Consider the following 23,982-nt stretch of genomic DNA (forward strand, 5'->3'; position numbering starts at 1 on the left):
TAAGCGTAACATAACTGGATGCTAATGAGCAATTACTCCCTTTCTTCAAATCTGCTCCACCTTGGGGGTTTCCCCTAAGCACTGCACCAGGCCAACATAATGCGCCTAAAGAACAATATCCACACTCAGCTGCGCTATGCGTTTATACTACCAAGAATCGTAATTGTCAATTTAGGGGGATTCATAAAATCATAACAGGGTACTCCCATTCTCTTCACCTATACAAGCATTATATGGCACAACCCTGTCCAGCTTCTGAGAATTTCACCTGCGTGCTAGAACCAAAAATGAAAACGCTTGACTCACTGTTGCTTCACAGAATGCAAAGGTCACCACAGCCAATCTGCTGACTTACTGATGAGGTGCAATCAAGCTGCAAGTGTAGAGTTAACAAAACACGTTTATTTTGCCAACTGTTTACAACGCATAGATTCCCAGTGTTATGTTTTTGGCATGCATCCATGAAAGCTCCTGGCAAGACTTGTCGAGAGACCTACATAGCTAAGCATGGTGCAAAGATCCCAAATAGATTTTGGCCTGATCAGAAGTGATGCAGAGAATGGGCTTGAGTGCAATGGGCTCTGAAAAAGTGCCCAATGATATCAGGAATGAGAATGCTGCCAGGGGCCTATATCAGACAGCATACAGAATGCAGCTAATGTGGAACATAGTCCATCGAAATGTTGTTGCCCGTCATGACTGTAAGCGGCTGGCATGGGAAGGAGCACTGCAGAATGGCTATAAGCACCTCGATGGGTCATAATCTTTTGACAAAAGCTGTTACTATGGTGCTAGCATGTGCGCTGGCTCCCATACACATTACAATCCATACTGTCTTCAAATCAGCTATCTTAATGACATGAAATAAGGCAAGAGGATTCGCAAAAGCCTAATGGCAGAATTTAAATCGCTCAGGGGGTGGCTTGTGGTCATGCTTGTGGAAAGCACAAACCTGTTGCACTTCTTGTGGCTATGAAGAGACAAATGGACTGCATGAATGTATTTATTTCATGTGCTTTTTCAAAAGCACGCATTAAAGAAGTTGCTATCTGAAGCAAACCTCCCGTGAACTCACGAGGGCATAACCATCCTGTATACAATAAAACCTTTTCTTGCCAGGTTTCAATTATGTTAAAGGAGACATAAATATGCACTGCTTATAAAATAAAAATCCGTCTGTGCAAGGTGCCTTCCAAGCATACATCAACTTTTGCTCATCAAAAAATCACAACTTACAACCCAGAACAGGCACCTATCCGCAAAAGGTTGGCATGCCTGAATCTGCTTCACTTATTCAATTTTCAGCTTGGATAAGAAAACTTGAAAAAGAAACAGGGTGCCATTGTATGGCACAAGTGTCCCCAGCAATGTACAGTGACTCTCAAAAATGCACACTCCAATTCTCATAGCTAGACTAAAATTTTATGTGAAGGGTACACAATACCTAGCTGCACTAGTGACAAGCCACTACAGCACCCTCTGTTACCAAACAAAGAATCTTGAGATTCCAGACAACCTTGGGGTCACAAGTCTTTGCTTGCACCTTGCCATGGAGCAGTAGCCTGTACACAACCTTGCACAAGCAAATCAGGCCTTGCTTTCAGTAAAATATGACCTGCCAGTTGCACTCTTTTGTGCAGCCCTTGTTCCTCAGACAAAGGAAAGAATTTTACACCAAAACTGCATCATCTGACTAGCAAAGAAAGTGTGCAAACAAGCCTGCATAACTATGCCTCATGTCCTTGTAAACAATCCTATCAATGCCCTTCCAAAATAGTTACTCATTAAGAGATGCAACACATGTTGCAACACCTGCTGGGCAATCTCAAATCTCCATTCAGGGGCATCAAACTATATGTACAATAACCCAACATGCGTGGAGGAGGGAGTGATGTAGGCATAACCGATGACTGCGCACTGTCACAAGCTTGCTCGGTGCTGGGGCACAATTGTACGAGGAACAGGGTGCTTGTATGTCTCAATGCAAGTACTTCGGTGGTGGCCTTCTGCAGAAAACTAAGTTTTGCTTAGGCGGCGACTTGAGTTTCTTCATACATCTGCCGCAGCTCAATCTTGGGGTGATTCTCGAACAGAGCGGCTCGGTTCTGCATTTCCCCTTTCTTGACCCAGTGGCAGTAAACTCTGAAGGCACAGCCGTCGATTACCTGCAAGGAATGCACAAAACACTATCTCTTGGTGCGAGTACCACAACTTAACACTACTGGGAAGAACTACGTCGAACCTCGTTATAACGAAGTAGTATGGGGCGCAAAATTTTCTTCTTTATATCATGTATTCGTTATAAAGGTGCGCGCCCAAATTCCTGTAAATAAGTCTGCTAATAAAACAAAACAAAATGCGCACTAATGTACGAAAATGCACAATTTTCTCATTAAAACCTTGGTATAAACATGAAATCTCGCCTTTCGGTATTGGAGAGCAAAAATGAATCTCAAGAATGGATGTTGATTCCGCGCACAATTTTCGCAATGGAGCCAACAAACTTGGGGAGTGCAGCACGCGCGCACGGGTCGGTTGCAGTGGCAGAGGCATGGCAGGGGTCATGGCATGACGAGGCAATGGTGATGACATGTCAGTCACATGCTTGTCAACCGTTGCATGGCCGTTGCATGGCTGTTGCATAACCGTTCATGACTTCCGAGATCACTTCGCGCGGAAGTGAGATCTTGGAGGCCATGGGCCGATGGCGCTAGTTTTTGTCACTGCCGCTAGATGATGTGCCAGGCGAATGCGCGGGCGATTTAAACACACTCCTACGATGGGCGATTCGACCGATTGAAAAATTGCGTTTCTCGATGTTTTTTCCGGCTCCTTTATGCATTTCTCGCCATTTTAATGCAAAAACAAACTGGTTTGTTACAACCAATCCAGCGTCAAATTTCAAATTTTTCGTTTCGTTATACAGAAGAAACTTCCATAGAAATAAAGCGTAGACCAACCAAACATTTATTTTAGTTCGTTTTATATGATAACTCGCTATATCAGTGTCCGTTATAGTGAGGTTCGACTGTACTTGAAAGGACAAGGCTTTGCTAAAGAATAACAAAGGCTATTAATTATATTCATGTATTTGCTAAGAACGTGTTTCATTCTAAGGAATGAGCAAATTTGATATGCCAATCAGATAAATTTAAAAGGTTAACATTCGAAGAAATGAATAATGGCAGTATGGCATCTGAATTTCACATTCAAAAGTTTGATACCTTACAGGCAAGGGCACAGTGGCAGTGTACACCTGCATAATGTGTGGCTTCTTCCTCCTTTCTATTTTTTGTGAGACTGCCCCACATGACTATCATGTGTTTACAGTTTTCGAAGGTACAGTCTGCCTAGCTTACAGCGTGGAGTTTTCAAGGTATGCTCACTGGTGTTCTTAGATCCCTGGATGCATGTGAGTAAGTGAGCATGTGCTTCTACCAGAAATGCTATAAGCATCACAACAGTGCAAAATACATTGCAACTAATCATCATTTAAACTGCACCTGAAACTGGTCATAACCAATCTTCTTTGTTTTACCAGAAGCAAAACTTCCTATAGAGTATAAAAAAGAGGAACAGTGGTTTGACAGGGCCAGGATATGAGTGACTACAAAGTGTCACAACATCCACGGTTAACTCAAACTGCGTTCAAGTTACAAAGTTCAATACTGCCAATAAGTGAACAACTACTTGGCAACAAAAACGGTGAAAGAAATGCAGTAACAAAAATGCAGATATATTAGTTTGAACGATAAATTTAAAACAAGCAAAAAGGAACGGCTAAACTAGGTACTGGCCTAGTTGTGAGCCTGTGGCTGCTTTGTGCCGAAGCTTCATACTCTGGCAAAAACTGATTTTAAAAGTTCAAGGTCTGGGCATTATGTGGTGTCACCACTCTTGCTGCTGCAAGACTTTTGTTGCTTGCCACTCCTCTGTCTTGCTATGCTGCCGATCAGCTTCCCGCTCAGCCATGAGCACTACTTGCTCTTGTCTAGGCCGACATAGTCCGTCCTTTCTGCCTCTGTACGGTGGAGCAGTCCACTCCGAGCGTGTGCTGACCGTGGTGCGTTGCACTACCCTCCCTTATTTGCTTTGTCCAGGCCACCACTTCACTGTTGCATATGTTTTGTGCCAGGCATGCAGCAACGTTTGTGCACGTGTCTTTCTTGAGTGGTTCTCCTAGTGTGCCATCATCATTGCCACAATCTTGCTGGCCCTGGATTTTCCTTGAACAGCAATGGAGGATTCTCCTTCAGAAAGCACTATACAACTGGCTCAGAAGAGGAAGCGAATGGCAACCTCAATGGCAATCCCACTAGAAGTTAAGAGGAACATTGTATGCGAGCACAAGGACGGCATAAAAGTGTGCAACTTGGTGCGCAAGTACAGCCTGACGCAACCGACAGTATCGACACTCATCCGCAATGTGCTCAAGATTGAGAACGAAAGCAATACCAGTGCTGCCCATGCAATGGTCGACGGCCGGAAAAGGGTTCGACACGGGGCCCACAAAGGCATAGAACAGGCGTTCTACCAGTGGCTCTTTAATGCCCATGCAGCGAACCTGCCGAATAGTGGCCCGATTTTAGCGGAGAAGGCATACCTCCTTCGCATACCTCCTGCACAAAACTGATTTCCGGCACAGAGATGACCAAACTTTGGTCCAGAGTGAGGGGCAGTGACAGCGATGCGTTGAGACTTGAGGAACTTTTACATGCCGACGATACAGTTGCGACAGATGAAAAGTTGACAGACAGGGCTATCACAGCAGTCACTGGCACGGAGGACGGTGACAGTAGCGACGACGATGACGAACTGAAACCTGTGCAGGTTGCGTCTCACCAGGAGGCTTTGAGAATGATCGACTCCCTGCAAGACTTTGTTTTTGCTAAGAACCTTACACTGCACTATGTTCAGCAGTTGGATGCCCTGCAGAAAGATGTTGGCCAGATTGCCGTGAAACAGACAATGCTTACGGATTACGGGTTACTTCCTGCCAAGAAATAAGAAGTATAAGTTTTATTTTTTTTTTCGGCCTAGCCAGGTTATAACAATTATCGGTTTTAACAATGATACTTCCATGGCATTTCAATATTGTTATAAGTGGGTTGGAGTGTATTATAAAGACGCAGAGCACGGTGTAAAAAGGATGCAACTACATAAGTGCAAACTATTAGCCAAAGCTTGTTTTTGCTGAGAAGCTATGCTGTATAAAGAGGTGGACAAGGAGGAGAATGTAGAGGAAGAAAGGAAAGGTGCCATAAACGTCTCACTCAGGCGTCTGAAGCAGACCTATACAACAGGTAGAATGCACGCCTACATCCCAAAAAAGCACGCACTGGGCAATCCAGATGCACAAAGTGCAGCAGTAAATAACAGGCGAGCCTTGGACGCTTTCAGGATAGCTTATAAATGACCAACACCCTTTTCAACTTCAAGAGAGGAAGTGGCAGCTGGCCACTGAGGAGTGCTGCTCAGACCCCCTCAAACTGTGAGGGCAGAGAAAAACTGCACGAGTGGAGCACCAGACAACATAAGAGAGAGAGAGAACACTGTTGCTTAATTTTGTTCTTTGCACTGTTGATACACAATTCAGGATATCCATTATAGGCAGTGCGGATTGCAATACTACACAGTACACTGATATTAGAGACGATACCTTGCGCAAGGTCTTGATACGGTATGGGTTGGTACGAGCAATATTCAGGGACAGTGGCTCAGGCGTGTATCGCAGCCGCCGAATGCGCACCAGAGCTCTCACACAGAGGATGCCAAACTGCAGCGAGAGAAGAGAACTCACGGTGACTATTGCTAAAGGTAACAACAAAGGTGGATGTTTTTGTTACATTAAAGAAGCATGATACAAGCAACAGTAATTATATAGAAAATGAACCACCTGCTTTCGTTAGCCTGACAATTCAGCAATGGCATACTATCTCTTTCATGTATGCTAGAACTAGCTTTTCCTTTTCCCCCCTTTAGAATAGTACTTTCATGAATGAAATATGTTCAATGAAAGATAGAATGCCTAACCTGTATGTAGTAGCATGCTGTATGTATGACCTCATTTACCTGAAATGTTTTCTTTGCATTGAAGATACGCTTTTGTACTCCCACCTAAAAAGTGATTAAAAAGAAAACAAGAGTTAAGCAAGGCATAAATATGACTATCATCTACAACTATGCTCCCGAGGCAAGGCATCAGAGCACTATTGGCACAAGCCGGAGGGAAGAGGTAACACAATAGTCAACCTCAAAAGTATAAGCTCTTGTTAACATAAAAAAAGAACTAAAATGCTTAAGTGCTAAGTTTAGTACAAGGGCTTCGTATGACTGTATGATGAAACTACACTACAACTTTTTCATTTCACTTGCTTGGTGCCTCATACAACAACAGAAGATCTATGTCACTACTGCAGGCAATGAATTTGGAGCACTACCAACTACGCATGCCAACTGCTACAAATTTTAAGACACAAAGTCAACCAAACAGTATCGCTTACAGTACTCACTTCTTCGGCGACGAAAACAGATGCACGCTTCTACATGAGTCACAAAACAGAGAGAAACAAGCAGAACAAATATGCTTAAAACATGAGGATTCAGAGCAACACCAATAAGAGCATGCAAACATGGCATGGATTTTATGTGGCAAGCATGGTATGCATAGCTCAGGACAAGAAACTAAGCTAGAAGCATGCATTAGCATTTGCAAATTTAGAAGTATACTAAGCAGTGATTAAAGGGGTTGGGGAGTGGTATCCCCCCTATATGCTACTGCACTCACACTCAGCAATTCTTCATAATGCTCAAATGCTCACTATAACGCACCAAAAGACTGGTGTATTAGAAACACTTAGTAGCACCCTTTCCTCCTCCTTAAAGCTAAGATTAACATGCAGTCATATGTGCAAGGCAAGGCCACACCAACACAAGCTTTTGACAAAGCAAAATTATTACTAGGGCATGTCACATGCGGCTGGCAATGACAAGCGAAATTCAGGCTCATAAGCACAAGAATGCATTACTCATAACATTGTAGTAGCCTTTCCTACATGTCTCAATGCAACTTTGGCTGCCAACATCACAGGAAGCGTAACAGGAATACAACCATTTTTGCTGTGTCAGAGTCAAAAGAAGCCAGGTTGTGAAATTTACCATTTAAAACTCAACTCTTGAATTGGGTAACTTACTGGGAATGCATGCACCACATTTTAGTCAAGTAGGCATGATGCATTTAGTTAGCGCAATAATTAGCAGAAGCACTAGCAGTGAGAAGAGAAAAACAAAAGGTGCACTCTTTAGGACATGGATTACTGAAACCTCCTTAAATTCCATTAGCTTTCTAAAGATGTGCACAAAGAGAGAGAGATGAAAAATGGAACATATATAAGGTGACAATTTATGGACTTACAACTGCCTTGAAGAAGCTATGATCCAGAGCTCGAGCAGCGTCTAGCCGCTGTCTTGGGTCAACAACGAGTAGTTTGCTTATCTGGTTAGAAAAATGAGCAAAAGGAACAATGCGGCAAGGGGACAAGCCCACAGTATGCTCAGATTTGCAGCTTTACTCCTCACTCCCAATTTACTGCACTTTAATAATTTGTTGAAATAGCACTTTGCCACAATGAATAGCTTATCACCTCGTCAAGGTGACAACGCAGGTGACAATGTGGATATACTGGCTGCATGCATCACAGGCATGCAAGTCACCCAGCGGAAGTGAAGGAATAAAACCCTGGAAATGATCATCATTGAAACAGTTAGCCTTTAGAAGTCCTAAAAGACAGCAAAGGTTACTTATTTCTATTCACGCACAGATGTCCCAGCTTTGCATCATAAATAAGCTGAACAAAGTGTCCAAAAGCAACAAGCTTGTGATGTTTGCATCAAAACTTGCCAGCTTCATGTCCAAAGAGCCTTAATAAGCTTACTATTTATATGTACTTTCTGTACTGTGTATTTTTCCTTCATGCTGTCCTGCTGCGCTTCAAAAAAATCCTTACAATTCTGAATATATTTCTTTCATGAAATTTTTCCCATCAAAATGCAGAATTTCTCTCCCAAATGCACTAAGTAATGTTAACATACAAATAGAGTTACTAGGCAATTTTAGACATCTTGAGCGAACAAGCCACTCAATCGCAAAACTGAGCAATATGGTATCAGCATAGGACAAAGGTGAATGCCCTCACCAAGTCCTTAGGAGCCTCAGTGATGTCATCCCACTCTGGGCTACAGAACTCATATTTGCCTTCCATGATGTTTCGAAGCATCACCATCTGCTTTCGGTGCCAGAATGGTGGGAAACCCACCAGCCTGCGTGCAAATGAAATGCAAAGGGCAACATTTCATAATGCAACTCAACAGCAAAAGCTGTAACGCTCAAAGGAGGAAGGTAATGGTGTCAAGAGTAAAAAGTTGGTAGAGATAAGCTTAGTGACATAGCGCATCAATCAGCATGACCTGATAGCACCTGCATTGCTCTCCCTGCCTTGTTGCGCAGTGTTCTACAAGCGATCTGCGTTAATGCTGGCGGCCTGGTTTTCTCTGGTTAGAAACTTTTCAGGAACCCGCTGCTGTGAGGGCACATCTTTTTGTACCAGGTGCTGCAATTCTCTTCTTACATGGTGGCGCTCCCCTACTTTCATTCCCGCTTGCATTCAATTCACAAGCTGGTGCCTTCACACTCTTGCTCTGGAGTGGAAAGCAGTAAACGTCCACAGCACAGTATGGCTGAACAAGGGGCTCAATGCTCTCAGTGCGACTTACTGCCACCCTTCTCTGACTCGCAAAGCAGGCTGGCAGTGCAGTATCTGGCCCGTTGTCATCAAGGTGTCAGTCCAGGAAAGGCATTGGAGAAGGGGGGAGGGGATCATAAATACTTTACAGGGAGGATCACTGGCTGAGGCACAGCGGAAGCAATTTGCCCTGCGGGTCCTCAGGCCTCAAATTTGTCCGTTAGTTTCGCCTGGCAAGAGGTTTGATTTGAACTGCTCCCCCACACCAAGAGTCGAAAAGAGATGCATTTGCATGTGCCTTGCATGCAAACACATTCTCACTATTGCTCTGGGGTGGCTTCAGGGCCTGGTGCGCTGTTCCTTCATGGCATTATTTCCTCTTGGCTCAGTGACTGCCTAAGGAGACCCTTTTAAACCTTAAGAGGTGCAGCTCATGCTATAAAACTAGTTTTAAAGCGTTTCTCAGCACACTGAACTGAAATAATTTTGTAAATTGATAAACTATGGGGTTTAATGCTCATAAGCAACAACACATGGGATGCCACACATCTTACGTTGCAAAGGCACGTGGCAACCATCTGCAATATCACAGCAAGGGATCAAGCGTAATGTATAGTGTCGGAGCTAAATGTGCTCATAGGCCACACACAGCAAGCTAACCAAAGTGTTAAATCGCATGAGAGATCACAAAGGAGGATGACGAATGCACAGAGAACATTTTGATGATGTCACATGTTGATGGATTACTGTGCATCGCTGCCAGCTGTGTCTAACAGGAACGAAGAACCAGCCAAGCCACGACTTCAATTCCCACTCTGGTGCATCAGTGTCGCACAGACAGATGGCAGAACTTTGTTCAGGCGAACAAATCGAGTGAACATACAAGGTATGCACGCTGACCACTCACATTCATGGTACTCTGGCAAAGGTAAGGGCACCAGGACGAAAACACTGCACACCCTGCTGCTACCAGACTTGTTAAGGGTCTCCCTGTCTCGTTTCTAGTTTGCAGCTTCTTGCCGATACAACACAATGAAGCTAAACACATCACCTGGAGTACCACAATAGAAGCAAGAGGCCGAGAAGGAAGAATAGAAAGTAACAGCGGTTATCGGAAGAGTTCCCCCCTTTGGAGAGGGACAAGCAGCCGGACCGCCTGCGTCGGACTCTTGGTGACCACAAGGGGTGGGGTTTGTGCTGGACGAACTGACAGCAGTGGCTGCACTCTCGGGTTGCTTAAGAATCGCAATCCCAAGCTGTACAGCGTCACAAAGCACTGGGGAACCATGAAAGATTTATAAGGCTAAAAATAAAGCACATTTTTAAGCTAGCTTCACTAGCACTGAAGATAATGGTGATGACGCACATAAAATAAAACTAACATTCGCATAACTACGATAGCCCGTTTACAATGTGATAGCAAGTGCTCGCATGCTCTGCCTTTTGGACTGACTTGTGCACGGATGGGAGTTGAAGAAGACGACATCCAAAGCACAGCAATGTCCATATTCCTACTTGCATGATAAGGTTATGGAAGCAGCAGGCAGCCAACAATTGAAAGCGCCAACTTCGCCTCCTATGTTGCTCTCAACAGTAAACTTTTGGGTACGTGTGGGGCAACAGTGGAAAAGAAAAAAGTATTTTGTAGCACCCTGTAGCAGGATTTACAAATTGGAGCAGTTTGGTGCAATTGGCACAGCAATTCCACAACTGCATATGCTCCATTGAATTCGTTCAAGAGCTTTCATGCAAATTTCTCAGAACCTATCTTAACCCTTTCACTGCCGGGATTTTTTTCTCGTCACTGCACTCCCCCTGCCGGGTTTTTTTTTTTTTTTCATAATAGTTTCGTGAAAATTTCATGTTAGTAACGCACTGCGATGCTCTGCAGGACATGTAAACACTTTTATTCAAAATAACCTTATAGATATTGCACTGAATACAAAAAATGACAACTAATTAACAAAACAATTATTTCCTAATTAGGATGTCAAGGTGTTTAGAAAACTTTTTTGGTGTGGTACTTTTCAAAACAAGGCACCACACAGGCACCGCTATCATCAGAGTCCGAATTCATATGCAATTCCTGAATTTCTTCGTCTCTCAAACCGCGGACGCACGCGGAACGCTGCCTCGCCATGGCTGCTCTGCCGAGGCCAAGACCAAGAGACGCATCTAAACAAATGCGCCCCATCTGTTGCTTAAAATTTACACGTTTTATGAATTTATATGTCTTCTCCATAGATGGCGCGACATGCTTGCATAGTTTTTTTTTTTTTTTTTACACGAGTATAATCGGGAGCGGCAGGGAGCGAGTTAAAACGTCAAAACGAGTATACTCTGGAGAAGCAGGGAGTGTGCATGTGTGGACACACGAGTTATCTCGGGAGTGGAAGTGAAAGGGTTAAGGAACAGCCTATTGGTTACCTGCTAACATCCAAAAAGCAAAAGCTGCATGTGTAAGAATCCCGAGTTATGCATCATTCTGTCGACGAAATACTCCAAGAATGTCTACTTTGTCATAGCTACAATATTGAGGAGGATGCGAGTGTCTGAAATGGTGCTAGTAGGAGTTTTCCAGTACTTACAGCGTATACATAATGACTCCGCAAGCCCAGCTGGAAAAAGATAAGATATAAATAAACCAGTCGTTATCAAAACATGTAGATAATGCACTTGGACAATGAAAAAAAAAAAAAAGAAAAATTCATAGTAAAAAAATCATGAATCTCCAAAAGAAATGACTTTTAGGCCAAGCGCACTAACAAAAAAAAAAAAAAAAAAAAAAAAAAAAAAAAAAAAAAGACACCCACAAGTAAAACCTAGAACATTGCGATATTCGAAATTTCGAATAACTAAGAATTAAACAAGTTCGCCATTCAACTCATGTTCGATAAAAAAAAAAAAAAAGATATTCGGAGTTTTTCCGATTACTTAAAATTTATCGAATACACTTAAAATTTCTGAGTATTGGAGCACTGGTTCAGTAAAACCTAATTAATTTGACACTCTGTAATTCAGAAAACTAATCAGGACCATGGACCCGGCCAATGGCCATGCAAGTCTATGGCATTGGACCCACTAATTTGAACATGGCGGGCTCGTACTGGTTATTTCGGACGGGTAATCCTGTCAAGGTATGAACTGCTTGAAACAGTGGTGCCCACATACTTTATGAGCGCGTGTCCACTGCTATGGCTAATGCGACGACGATCGAGAGTTCGCCATTCCGAAATAAACTCGGTCGCACAGTTCTATGTAGCTTTCCTTACCTTCACGCTATCCCACGGTCGCGTTTTAAGTGCCCTGCATGCTTCATCTCAATGCTTCGTGTTCAGTGTGCAGTGAAGCATCCTCAGAACGCGATAGGGCTGTTTTGTGAAGAAGGGACAACTACTACGTCTCACTGTGAAAAGTCTAGCGGAAGCCTTTACAACTTTGGAACAATTCTTAACGTTCCTGACAGTGTGCGTAAAGTGAAGAGAAAAACGTCGTTCTCACTTAGGTGTCATCTCAAGTGCAGACAAGCATCATGCAAGTGTTAAGAACAGGATTCTCCTCAAAATGTTGAGAGGTGGACATTTGACGTACAAGTGGGGGGGAGGTGCACGGCAGTATAACAAACTGAATAATGATTACACAGCACATGCCTTGAAAGAAAAAAAAAATGACAGCACAGGTGGCTGCACAGCTCTTCTTTTCGGATATAGTAAAATCCCGTTAATTCAGCGCTCAGGAAAAATGTTCGTATTACCTGAAAGATTGAATTATCGAACAGCCCTAAAAAAATGCCCAAAACAGGTTCCATCACAGCAATTTTATACAATGAACACCTGGAATTGGCGTATACATATGAGATCAAAGGTATGCTACAATTTTTCATGGTTTTATCAAGTGCTTTGTTTTGTGCACACTGTTGAGAATGTCGAAAAACTTCTCAAAAGCACAAGTGATACTGTGGCCCTTTTTGCAGTGCGATGCCTTAGCAGTAGTCCCTCATTACAAATGCCCCTTAGAGTTATGGAGACAATTTACTGCATATACAGTGAGTGAGTGAGTAAGCTTTAATAATAAATGGAGCTATTCAAAGGCCTATTCAAAGGAGAGGGGCAGCAGGGTCAGGACCCTACTATAGACGCTGACTAGTGCAGTGAAGAGTCCCCAAAACGCAACAGTTCAGCGTATTCGACGAGTGGAAGCAAAAGAGAAAATATGAGTAGGAAATATGAGCAAGACCAGTAACGTGCACTGCAGCATCTGAAATGGCTTGACTGGCCACACCATAGTCACAGAAAAATGGCCCCGAGTATTGCAAGCTTTATGCCAGAGAGATGGGTGGTGGTGGGCGTGTAATTGGAAAGGTGGGCGGTCTGCCTAAGAAGTGGATGGCAAAACCACTGCTGCCCACCATGAGGAGATCCCTGTTTGATGATGCAAACTGTTTTTGGCAGTTTTTTAAAGCTTATTCGATAATTTTAATTTTAACTCACAGTTATTTAGAAAGTTTTTTTTTTTTTTTGCTATGATGCCTTGAAGGCGAAATTAATGAGAGTTTACTGTATTCGGCAGCGGTATGACAATTCCATCCAGTTTCATGCAGGTCCTTCCTGTACAAATCAACAGACAGCTAACCGAATCTTGCATAAAATTCATACTGGATTCTTCAGTAGGCCATACACTTGTTAAAAAACAGACAATGTTTGCTATTTTTTTATTTTTCCATTCTTTTTTTCAATGATCAGAATATTAGACTTGATATTAAAACTTATAAGGCATTTTTTTCTTTATATTCATATTTGATTTATATTAAAAAATTTCAATACTTGCACACACCTAGTAATAACTAAAGCATTAACTCTAATTGAATGAAAACAATTTTGCAAGAGTGAAGGTAAGAATTAAACGCATACTCCGACACTTACATATCAACTTGCTTGTCATAGCCTTCAGAACATTCATACATTGATGCTTTCAACAGCTCGGGTGCCAAGTACCCAGGCGTACCGCAGAGCTCTGTGGTATAAGAAAAACATACATTTTTTTTTTAATCTTAATGTTGGAATAAATTATATATTTTTTTGTAACAAGGCTAAAAAATAGTTTCATTCCTGATGTGGCCACCCCACTCTTGACAACAGAAGCATCTACAAATGAAATTTAAATACAGTTTACTCCAAATAAACCAAATTATTGAGGGTCATTTTACACCAAGTGATCGAGACTGTGCGCTTGACCATCTCAGATTCCGTTTTAAAGAAACCATGGCCTGTTGTGTTAGTAAGATGGACATAATCCCAGTAATTAACATTTTTTTAAGCCCTTGACTGTTAATTTGTTTGCAAGCAATAGCAAAACCTAGCCACATGAAAAAGTAAAAAAATAAATAAAAACTGATGTATAATTATGAAAAGTTTTTTTTTTTTTCATAAATAAAACACATTGTGCTTTCATATGTAGTAAATTGAACTAAATTTAATTTTTGTTTATTTATTCATCACATTACCCACAGAGCCATAGGCAGCCTTACAGTGGAGGTGGGGGAAGTACAATGAAAGCTAAATATAGACCATAGAAAAAGGCAGAAAAAGAAAAAAAGTTTGAACACACAATAGTCGATTCAGCTATTTTTCTAAGTTGTTCAGAAGGCAAAGAAGCCCATAAAAATATTTCAGAGATCAAACAGAGTAAGGTGTACCTGAAAAAAAATTCTCGATTTCAGAAAATTAGCCTTTCCGAGGCATATTTCATTGTCAGTTGAGTAGTGAGGTGGTCTTAGTAAAGATATGACAGATACTAGTTGCACGTATCATTTAATGACATTTATTTCTGAAAATTTAGTCAGAGTAGTTTTTAAGTGAGAAAATAATTTTGCAAGTTGGGTCCTTACATGCAACCACAGCATTTATGCACAGAACCAGCACTTGGGTCCTAGTAAAGATAATGACAGATACTAGTTGTACAGTACCATTTAACAACATTTATTTCTGAAAATTTAATAACAGTAGTTTTTGTTTTAAGTGAGAAAATAATTTTGCAAGTTGAATCCTTACACGCAACCGCAGCATTTATACACATAACCAGCACTTAGGTGCTTACCTGATAAAGTTTCACCTTCGGCTAACTGGGTGGCAAAACCAAAGTCGGTGACCTTGACATTCAACTCATCATCCAGGAGTATGTTTTCTGGCTAAGGAAGAGAAAGGTCAACTCATGTGAACAAAAGCATGCATGCTACCCTTGCATGAGGGATACATGCGTAACGCTGCACATCAACATGCCCTTAAAAATGCTTGTGCACCTTTTTTCTGCCTCTCATGTGAGAGACCACAGCAGCAGTGTTCTTGATATCACCAAATAAGTAGAATGGTCCATTTTACTGAATACTCTAAAGAAAATTTTGAACTGAAAATAATTATTTGTTGCAGCCAATGATAGTACATAATGTTTTTCACATCCATGGATATATCCTTTAATGAATTATTCAGATTTTGGTCTACACAATGATTTACACAGAACGTACAGCTTGTAACAAATAACACAAAGGAGCGAAAGACTCAGGTGGACCCAAGAATGATTTGACAAGAAGGTAAGAGCACAAACCATGTCCACTTGCTGAAGCAGATCACGATGAAATAAATGATGATAAAAATAGATAAAAAAATGTGCTAAACATGCTTTCATTAAGAACAAAGTTATTTTAAATGTTTTAGCAGCAGCACGCTTGTGCTACCCCAAGGAACCAAAATAATTGCGGGGGAAAGAAAGAAAGAAAAAAGGGAATCTGATGAAAAAGAAGAGAAGAAACAAGGCAAAATCACAAATAATAACTCGGAAATAAAAAAGACTGTACTAGGTATACTTTTTTTTGCACTTACAGTCAAACCAATTAGAAGCATACTGTCTTTCAAGAAGACTCCCTACTTGACACCATGGAACAGAAATAAGGCTGAATGAAATAGTTTTTATGCAATCACCAGGAGACATGCTTCACAGTGCAATAGTGGTTGTGAGATGAGTTACAATAGCATTACAATAAGCTTTCAGTTTAAGGAACGGAAGAGTGAAGTTCCTTATAGTAACTCACTGTAGCAAACACTCACTTTAAGGTCCCGATGGACAATGCCCTTTGAATGTATGAACTCAACCGCTTCAAATAGTTGTTTCATGATACTCCTGCAGATAGAGAAAATGAGGGAGAGAAAAAAAAAATGCTTTAAGCATAATGGTGCAAGAGAATGCAAATTGGAACTATCTGGATGACTCACAGTCCTTTAACACGAAGTTCAGCATTACCATGTATACGCTTCTTACTTTTGGCACTTCTTCCCTAAATGACATCATGGCCGCAAGCACAATATGCAGATCCACCTGCTGCAATGGCTCAGTGAGCCTGAAGACGTTTCAATCCCAGCTATGGTGGCTGAATTTCAAAAAAAGCAAAATGTCCATATTACTGTGTGATGTCAGTGCGTGTTGTGAAAAACTCCATGTGGTCGAAATTAACCAGGACTTCTGCCCTACAGTTTCCCTCTATAGCCCAGGTGTCACTCTGAGACATTAAACCTCATATGCTATCTATAACATCAGCACAACGATCATAGCTTCAGTGTGGTGGCCGAAATGGTTGCACCTAGCAGCTACAGAAAACTCATGCAGAAATATAACATAGTAAAATTTCGTCAATCGTCATTACTTCGGAAATTCAGATAATTCGAACTAAGAGTGTAGTTCATGTAGATGCCTATGTAAGTCTATGGCGTCAGATGCTTGTTAATCCGGACATAAACAGGCTTGCTCCAATTAACCTGAATAGGGGATCATATCGATATATGACCTGCCCCGCTAATGATCATTGAACTAGACCTCCCCGAATCTGAATTGTATAGAACAAGGCTGCCCGCTCACTTTGTGCACACAATGGCAGGCACAATGAGAGAAAATTCCCCATTTCTGAAATATAGCCCAGTCACAAAGTTTCGGTTTCGTTACCTTAAATTGACGCCATCCTGCGACTGCGATTGGGCGTGCGCGCAGCAATTAGTCACACCATTTCAGACACTGCTTGGCTTTTCACTGTTCTATTTTTATTTGGGATGAAGCCATGCTGTTCTAACACCTACGCATATGTCCCTTGCGTGCACCCATAAGCAGCTTCCAATAGGCTGAAACTGCATTGGTCATGTGCAGTCCAGTTTCACTGCGCTACATGCTTCACAGCATGCATTACGTGGTGAAGTATTCCGTGCAATAAAGAATCCTTAAAACGCAGCGAGGCCATTTTGTGAAGGGAAGTCACTGTTACCGTGTCACACTGCAAGTAATTTAACGGAGGTCTTTACAATTCTGAAGCATTTCTTCTAAATTCCAAAAGTGTCCGCAAAGCAAGGCACTTGATGAAGCCAGGAAAAACTATACTTGGGTTTCACCTCTGATGCAGACAACCATAAAATGACTCCAGTGCTAATGGTTTTCTGTAGTACTTTTAAGGCCCATTTGATAATTGAAATTTTCCATAAATTTGAACATCTTTCTGGTCTTTCGAATTCCAAATTAGAGAGTTTACTGCAAATGAGCCTTCCCCCTAGAGACTGTCAGCAATCTATAACATAGGCTTCTTGAGTTAGAGCGCTTCCTTCGAGACACAGGTATTAGCGGTTAATGCAGCTAAAAACTGTTAACTAGCAGGCTGGTTAAATAACATTAAATAGCTCACTTTATTACTGACTGCCTAACTACTAAGTATTACCAAGAGCCTAACAGAATTACAACAAAAAGCTGTATAGTATTGTAAAGGGACGACGATGTCAAAGTGCTGTGCTCGCGTGCGGAAGGCGAAGAACGACGAAGTGTGTGTGATTCGTGCTGGGCGCCGCTGGCATGAAGTTGTTCGTCTGGTCAGCTACCCCTTTGTAGATATCTGTAAATACATCTGTGTATCTATGTTACAGTATTTATAAGTAGTTGACAGGCAGGCTAGATGACACAGCTGTATACTGGTGGACGTCACTGCTGGAAATGTTATGCCAAAAAGTGGCTTTCGAACTGAACAGCCCTGTTTTTAAAAGTTAACAATTTCATGCGAAACATCCTGCATATTTGAAACTGCCATTCCGGCCATGCATTTTACAGCAGTTCATTTTGAACTATGGACCTGCGTGCATGAGCAGATGAAAAGAACAGGTTTGAACTTCTCCCCCAAGTCAACTCTTTTGCCAGAGCAAGTGACCTGGAGGCAAAATCAAAGGAGTCTATGCAGTCTACGTTTGCAGATCATATGTTCTATTTTTACACTGTACACATAGCATGCAGCAAAGTAAGGCTAAATTGTTTTAAAGCAGCGGAGTTTGCAAGTGACCTAAGATATTAAGTGACTGAAGACTGGAATTGCACCACAGCTATGAAGCATTATATGTATGCACAGACACAAAGTACAGTATGCCAAGCAGCAAAAGCACCAAATACTTGTGCTGAAGTAAAAATAAAGTAGCCAACAAGGCAAAATGCAATAAAAAAAGCCAATTTTCACTGGTACGGCAAAAGCACACACTAGCCCTTACAGGAGTATGAACACACAATTTTTGGGCTCATGTTTTATCTTTTTAATGATGCATAAAGTAATACTGTACACGAATCACCACGTGTTAGCCACTTAAGACCGCTGAGTAATTTATATTGGAATTTTTTTTCACCTGTTGCGGTTTCAGTTTCAACAGCTGAGCGATGGCTGTGACGTCAAAGTCAAGTCTAGGTCACATGGTGGGTGAAAAAAGAAGCTATATAATCACTCCTGTGTCGTTTTAATTCACTAAAGTGCTACAGTTCCTCAAGTACAGGACTCACAACAAGACGAGTCAGTGACTATATTGCCATTTTTTTCATGCCGTGCGTGACCAGGACTTGATTCTGACGTCACAGCTATCTCTCGGCTGCTGAAACCGAAACTGGTGAGAAAAGCATATTCAATTAAAAATTATTCAGCGGTCGTAGGCAAACTCTGTGTGGTGACCCCGTATACAGGAATGTCTTACGCATTATTAACAAGAAGAATATCCACCAAAATTTGGTGTCCATACTCCTGTAACTGTAGCATAGGCCAAGAGCGATGCTGTGTTCTACACACTGCTTCAGGGGCAACCATTGCATCAGGGCACAAATTGACAACAACAACAAAAAGCTACACATCATGTCCTATGAGACAATGTTAAATTACCCCATAAAAAGCACCCACACCAACCAATGAGCAGAAGTCTCAGTCACTGAGCAGTGTTAAATGCAGTGTTAAAGCTGCATTTAAAAGCAACAGAAATAAGCTTAGTGCTTCAATTTAAGGAAACTACTTTTGTTACTGCCGCTATCGATCGTGCAAATGCATTGCTAAAGCACACCCAATTACGTGCTGTGACTATTTTCTCTTAATACAGCATGACAAAATATTGATGGAAGTGCTCAATCCACAGCACTAATAACGGCAAGTATTCAAATGCTAAACAGCCCTATATTAACAATAGAAGCAAGCACTTACTTCGTCTTTTTCTCCGAAAGGGCAACAACACTAGTGAGGTAGTCGAAGAGCTCCCCATGTCGGCAGCTATAATAACCGATGAGATAAGTGAATTTTAATAACATGAAAACCCCAGCCTGCACACAATTTTCGTTCATTCGTTTATGTTGATACCTACAGTGCCTGCTAGGGCATTACTGTAGGAGTGATACAAGAAAAAAAAAAAAAGAAAAGATATAGCACACTGTACAAAAAAACACATTTAAAATGACAAATGAAAGCATATTATGCTTGATAATGAGCACAAGTGACACCTGAAGACATCTCATTATACTTCAATTCTTTTTGCTGTATTCCCACAGAAACAAGGTTTGAAACCAACTTCTCTAATGTGAGGAATGACTGCACCAACCCTATATGCTTGTGGTGGTGAGCTGTTGATTTATACAGCCACAACACAATGATAACAAAAACAGCATATAGCATTTTTTTTTTTTTTCTGAGCACAGATAGCGATAATGTCTATCATTCTGTTATCTGATGGTGTGCTAAATTGTAAACAGAGTACTGACTCCTCTTAGTTACGCTTGCATTACAAGACAGATCTTGGCAACAAAGTTGAATGATCCATTTAAGTCTATTGCCATGAATACTTCTGAAAGAACACATGAAAAAGGAAAGGAAAGAAAGATGAGTGCAGCAAATACATGCCATACTGGCACTGCAGCCCATTTAGGCAGATGCAACAAAGGTCCCAGGTTCTTGCCTTAGAAGGTAGCACTGCTATGGCATACATTTTAGCTACATTATTACTTCCTCAACTGAGCTGTTCTCTTTCAAGGAGGAATAAAACTAAATCCAAGCTATTGAGCTGCTGCCTCGATAATATCGATAATCAGCTTTGAATATCAGTTGTGTGCCCAGGTGTCCAAGTGTGTTTATAGAGTAGAAAATAAACTGCTCTGCCAACATGCCAATGGCTATTCGATTCCAGTGTGCCTGCCCAAAGTTCATTTTATTGGCTCTGTTGGTGAACCAAGATGAATCTTTAAATGCAACCCCACCATCAACATGATGACATGGCCACATGTTCCTCAAACACAAAATTACTGCACCTAGCAACACACAACAGCGCACCAGAAAGTTAGCTGTAATGGAGAACACTAATTGATTAACATAAAAGTTTATCTGAGACATGGGAGGTCCATTTGACCACTCTCACAAAACACAGAAAGCATAGCAGTTTAAACCAGCATTTTCACAGCCTTGAAGAGGCAACCTTCTAATTTTCTCAACAGTAAAAACTACTTCAAAGTCTCATTCAGTGCATGTACATGCCCGAACACACATTGTGCCAGTTAGTAAGATATGAATACTGCGTAATAAGCAAACTGATGCATTTGTACACATGGCAATGCACTAATGTCACAATAAAAAATGTTATACTCACAGTTCCAGCACCAAAAAGATAAAAGTAGTTGACTCAAATACATCATGCAGCTCAACTGAAAGCAGAACAAACATGCAAGCTTAGACGGGCAACTATAATATGATGTCAACATGTTTTCTCAGTGCAGTGACACCTAAAAGCAGTAAAACAGACGTCTTTAATACCATAACAGACAGGATGCATAGAGCTCAGTCTCGAGCACTAGCACCAGCAAGTAACAAACCTTTAAACCACAATGTCACTTATGACAAGATGCAACAAAGTTGCTGACTCAGTAACCATTGTAAGATGAGGTGTCGACCCACCAGTGTGTTGCATTGGCAAATGGCTGTGCCTTAATCACCATGTGATTACTTCATAACATTTAGGGTTTGTTTCCTTTAACTGTCAGGTAAGCAATCATTCCTTTGCAAATGTGTGCACCACCACAAAGCAATTACCACTAGCATTTTGAAATATCTGGAGTTTAAATTCCGATGTTTGTTTGTCAGTTTTTTAAGACTTTGCATATCTGCAACAGAGGTACAATTGGTCGAATATTCAAGGGAATCTCCTAAGGTGGAGTAAATCAGTAATAAGGGAGTATTTAATCATTGACATCCACCCAAGCACAGCCATATGGCTACAAAGGAAAGCTATACAGCTTTCCAAGAAATTCCGTAGCTAACAAAAATTAGTCCTGCTTCCAGTATCGAACCCGGGACCACTGCCTTTACGGGGCAGTTAGCTCAGTTGGTAGAGCGACTGCCTCGGAAAGACAGTGGTCCCGTGTTCGATCCCCGAACTAGGACGAACTTTCTTTAACTACAAAGTTGTAGCTGTTTGTCTGCACTTGGGTGGATGTCAGTGAGTAAATACTCCCTTATTAGATGTACAATTACTGCTTGCAATAGCAAACATGCCCTGTTTTTAGCAGTCACGTCAAGAACTCCTGCAGATATTGCAATGACACAGGCATTGTTATATTCAGTGCCTTTTAACATGTCAGGATGAGTATTATGTAATTTGTATTCTCTTTTATACCCTTTTCTCTCAGCAAACATCTGTAGCTGTTTATCTGCAATGAACTGCAACACACGACAAAATCTAGCTTACTACAGTACAGTGGCTCTTCCTCAGTGTGTGCCATGAACTGCTAAAGAAATAAATCTGAAATTAGTACCCTCTGAAGTAATGAAGCCTCAATGCTCAGTGAAAAGATAAATGACCTTTGGACAATAACACCCTGAAGAAATAGCTTGGCATGATTTTTTTCAGAAATAAAGAGAACAACTGCCAGAAAGCAACAGATCATCCATCCAGTTCTTTGAATATAGCTTTACCCCCCAAATGATCACACCGGTTACTATTTCATTTCTATAAAAAACAACCAAAAAGATCAATGTAACCCCCCCACAAAAGTCTTAGGTTGTTTTATCAGAGGTGGGTAATTTGCCAGTTATGTCATTTATTTTATTTGCTGTATGTTAATAAGAACTTTGGCAAACCTTGCAATGAATGGCATTTAAGAAAAAATCTTCTATTTTAACATAAGAATTTTGAGGGCAGGACTGCATTTAATGCAACATAATGGTTAACCATCCAACTTCCTTCTCAAAGTAAACAGCACGCTAGCCATCACAGTGGCTCAGTGGCCTTGGCATTTGGCTGTTGAGCCCAAGGTCACAGGATAAATCCTAGCGATAACGGCCACATTCTAACGAAGGCAAATTGCAAAAATACTTGTATGCTGAGGGATGCTTGTACATGTTAACCGCACATGATTGTAACTAACATGGAGCTATCCACTATGGCATCCCTTCATAGCCCACATGCAAATTTTGGATGTCAAACCTCACACACCATACCGAAAATAGCTGTTGAGACCATTCTGCTTAAACAGTTGTTTTAGAGCAACAAGTTCCAAAACAGTGCTCTCAGTTTTCATCTGTAGAGTATTTAATTTTTCAAGCAGTACACCGTGGCACATAAACATTCACAGTAACAACACTTACTAATGTAGGGGTGGCCAGCGACTCTCTTGAGCACTTCGATTTCCCTTTTCGTTGCTTGGTAGAGACTTGTTGGCCCCGACCCATCAGTGTCTGAGCTGATGTCGATTATCTTTGCAGCAAACTCTTCACCTGTCTCTTTGTTGATGCACCGTCTTACTGTGCTACTGATTCCTCTGTAATAAGACGTTAGGTTTCGGTACCACAACATAAAGTACAGTTTAAAAGGTGATATGCACACTGTCGCACTACTGACAAGGGCAGAATATTAGGCTGCCATGACTACATGACCTTAAACATTACAACAAGAAGTTGACAGTGACATATGGTTCTTGCAAATAAGGGTTTATGATGGCCCCCTCAAACCGCCCAGGATGCATCAGGTGGCGATATAGTATATACTACAGCACAAAATAACAAAATTCTTTGGGAAAAGGACATCTTTTCTCAGTCGCACAGGAAGATACGTTTATTTGCTTTTGGTATAAGCCACCTTGTTTAGTTCACTCTCCGAGTAGCCAAGATGCTGGATTTGAGAAATGAAATACGTGAAAAAGAGACTGTGTTACCTTCCCAAAATCTCCTTTGGCTCGTATTTCGCATAGAATTCTTTGGCAACATCCTTGTCAGGGAGATCATCCTCTTGACGCTCTTGTAACTTCGGAGCAACCATCACATTAGTTTTAACCTACCTGAAACCAATGTGTGCAAACGTTAGAAGTGACATTAAAAATGCATCGTGTTTTTTTACACCCGGAACTAAGCGCTACGCACTATGACTGGAAGCCACAAAGCTTTATTTTGCGCCATATCGGAAAGAACCTTTATATAGCATCAGAAGGGATGGCCGAGCTAGCTTTGCAAAGTTCACGGCCTCCTAAGCAACAAAAATTATTTGAGGAGTACTGATGAATGCACTTTCTCAGCCAGCTCTCGCTCAAGAAGTCCGACCTTTAACCATGACCGCGACAGCGGATTGAGCCGAGCTGTATAATTGGGTTGAAATTAGTCGCACGGTCTAGCGCGAAACTCTCACTGTGCCATAGAACAATAGGTCATTTTCAACGACGTTTTGTCTAGCCGCTAGCGTGTTTTGAAGTTAGGGTCATTTTCTCACCTCAAAAGATTGCAGTTAAATCCCACTCATGCTATTTCCGAGGCTTCATCCTACGAAAAGCAGCGGGCGAACTCCGTAGGCCCTGCCTTCTCGAGTACTACGGCAAATCTGAAAGCACGGCGAAAAATAAAACAAACCCATGAACTAACCCCTCTCGCATGAGGACATGGGAGATGGCGCAG

General features: G+C 41.5%; 1 protein-coding gene across 3 annotated transcripts; it reads right to left on the reverse strand.

Annotated features, from left to right (window-relative positions):
* Positions 1-382: 382 nt before the first annotated feature.
* Positions 383-23,981, reverse strand: PhKgamma (phosphorylase kinase gamma). Of its 3 annotated transcripts, none has more exons than XM_084599394.1 (15): positions 23,801-23,981; positions 23,253-23,371; positions 22,687-22,859; positions 20,693-20,747; positions 19,264-19,329; positions 15,842-15,914; positions 14,838-14,928; positions 13,664-13,754; positions 11,330-11,359; positions 8,196-8,319; positions 7,415-7,495; positions 6,513-6,542; positions 6,073-6,117; positions 5,660-5,776; positions 383-2,165 (listed from the first exon to the last, which is right to left on the reverse strand). In XM_084599394.1, the coding sequence occupies exons 2-15, from the start codon at positions 23,354-23,356 to the stop codon at positions 2,028-2,030; spliced, it is 1,218 nt and encodes a 405-aa protein (XP_084455520.1). In that variant the 5' UTR covers positions 23,357-23,371; positions 23,801-23,981; the 3' UTR covers positions 383-2,027. The 3 variants fall into 3 exon arrangements, with proteins under 3 accessions (XP_084455520.1, XP_084455519.1, XP_084455521.1); XM_084599393.1 differs by having other exon boundaries at positions 23,253-23,375; XM_084599395.1 differs by lacking the exon at positions 6,513-6,542 and having other exon boundaries at positions 23,253-23,375; positions 23,801-23,980.
* Position 23,982: the final 1 nt, after the last annotated feature.

The sequence above is a fragment of the Amblyomma maculatum genome, chromosome 3 (genome assembly GCF_055883805.1).
Source record: "Amblyomma maculatum isolate TAMU_Amacu chromosome 3, ASM5588380v1, whole genome shotgun sequence".
Classification (NCBI taxonomy): domain Eukaryota; kingdom Metazoa; phylum Arthropoda; class Arachnida; order Ixodida; family Ixodidae; genus Amblyomma; species Amblyomma maculatum.

Coding starts and splice junctions, on each gene's coding strand:
- PhKgamma (XM_084599394.1), bottom strand. CDS start 23,356: ATGGTTGCTCCGAAGTTACAAGAGCGTCAAGAGGATGATCTCCCTGAC. Junction 7,496..8,195: donor CTGAGGCTCCTAAGGACTTG/GTGAGGGCATTC, acceptor TTTTCTAACCAG/ATAAGCAAACTACTCGTTGT. Junction 6,543..7,414: donor ATAGCTTCTTCAAGGCAGTT/GTAAGTCCATAA, acceptor TGACTCATGTAG/AAGCGTGCATCTGTTTTCGT.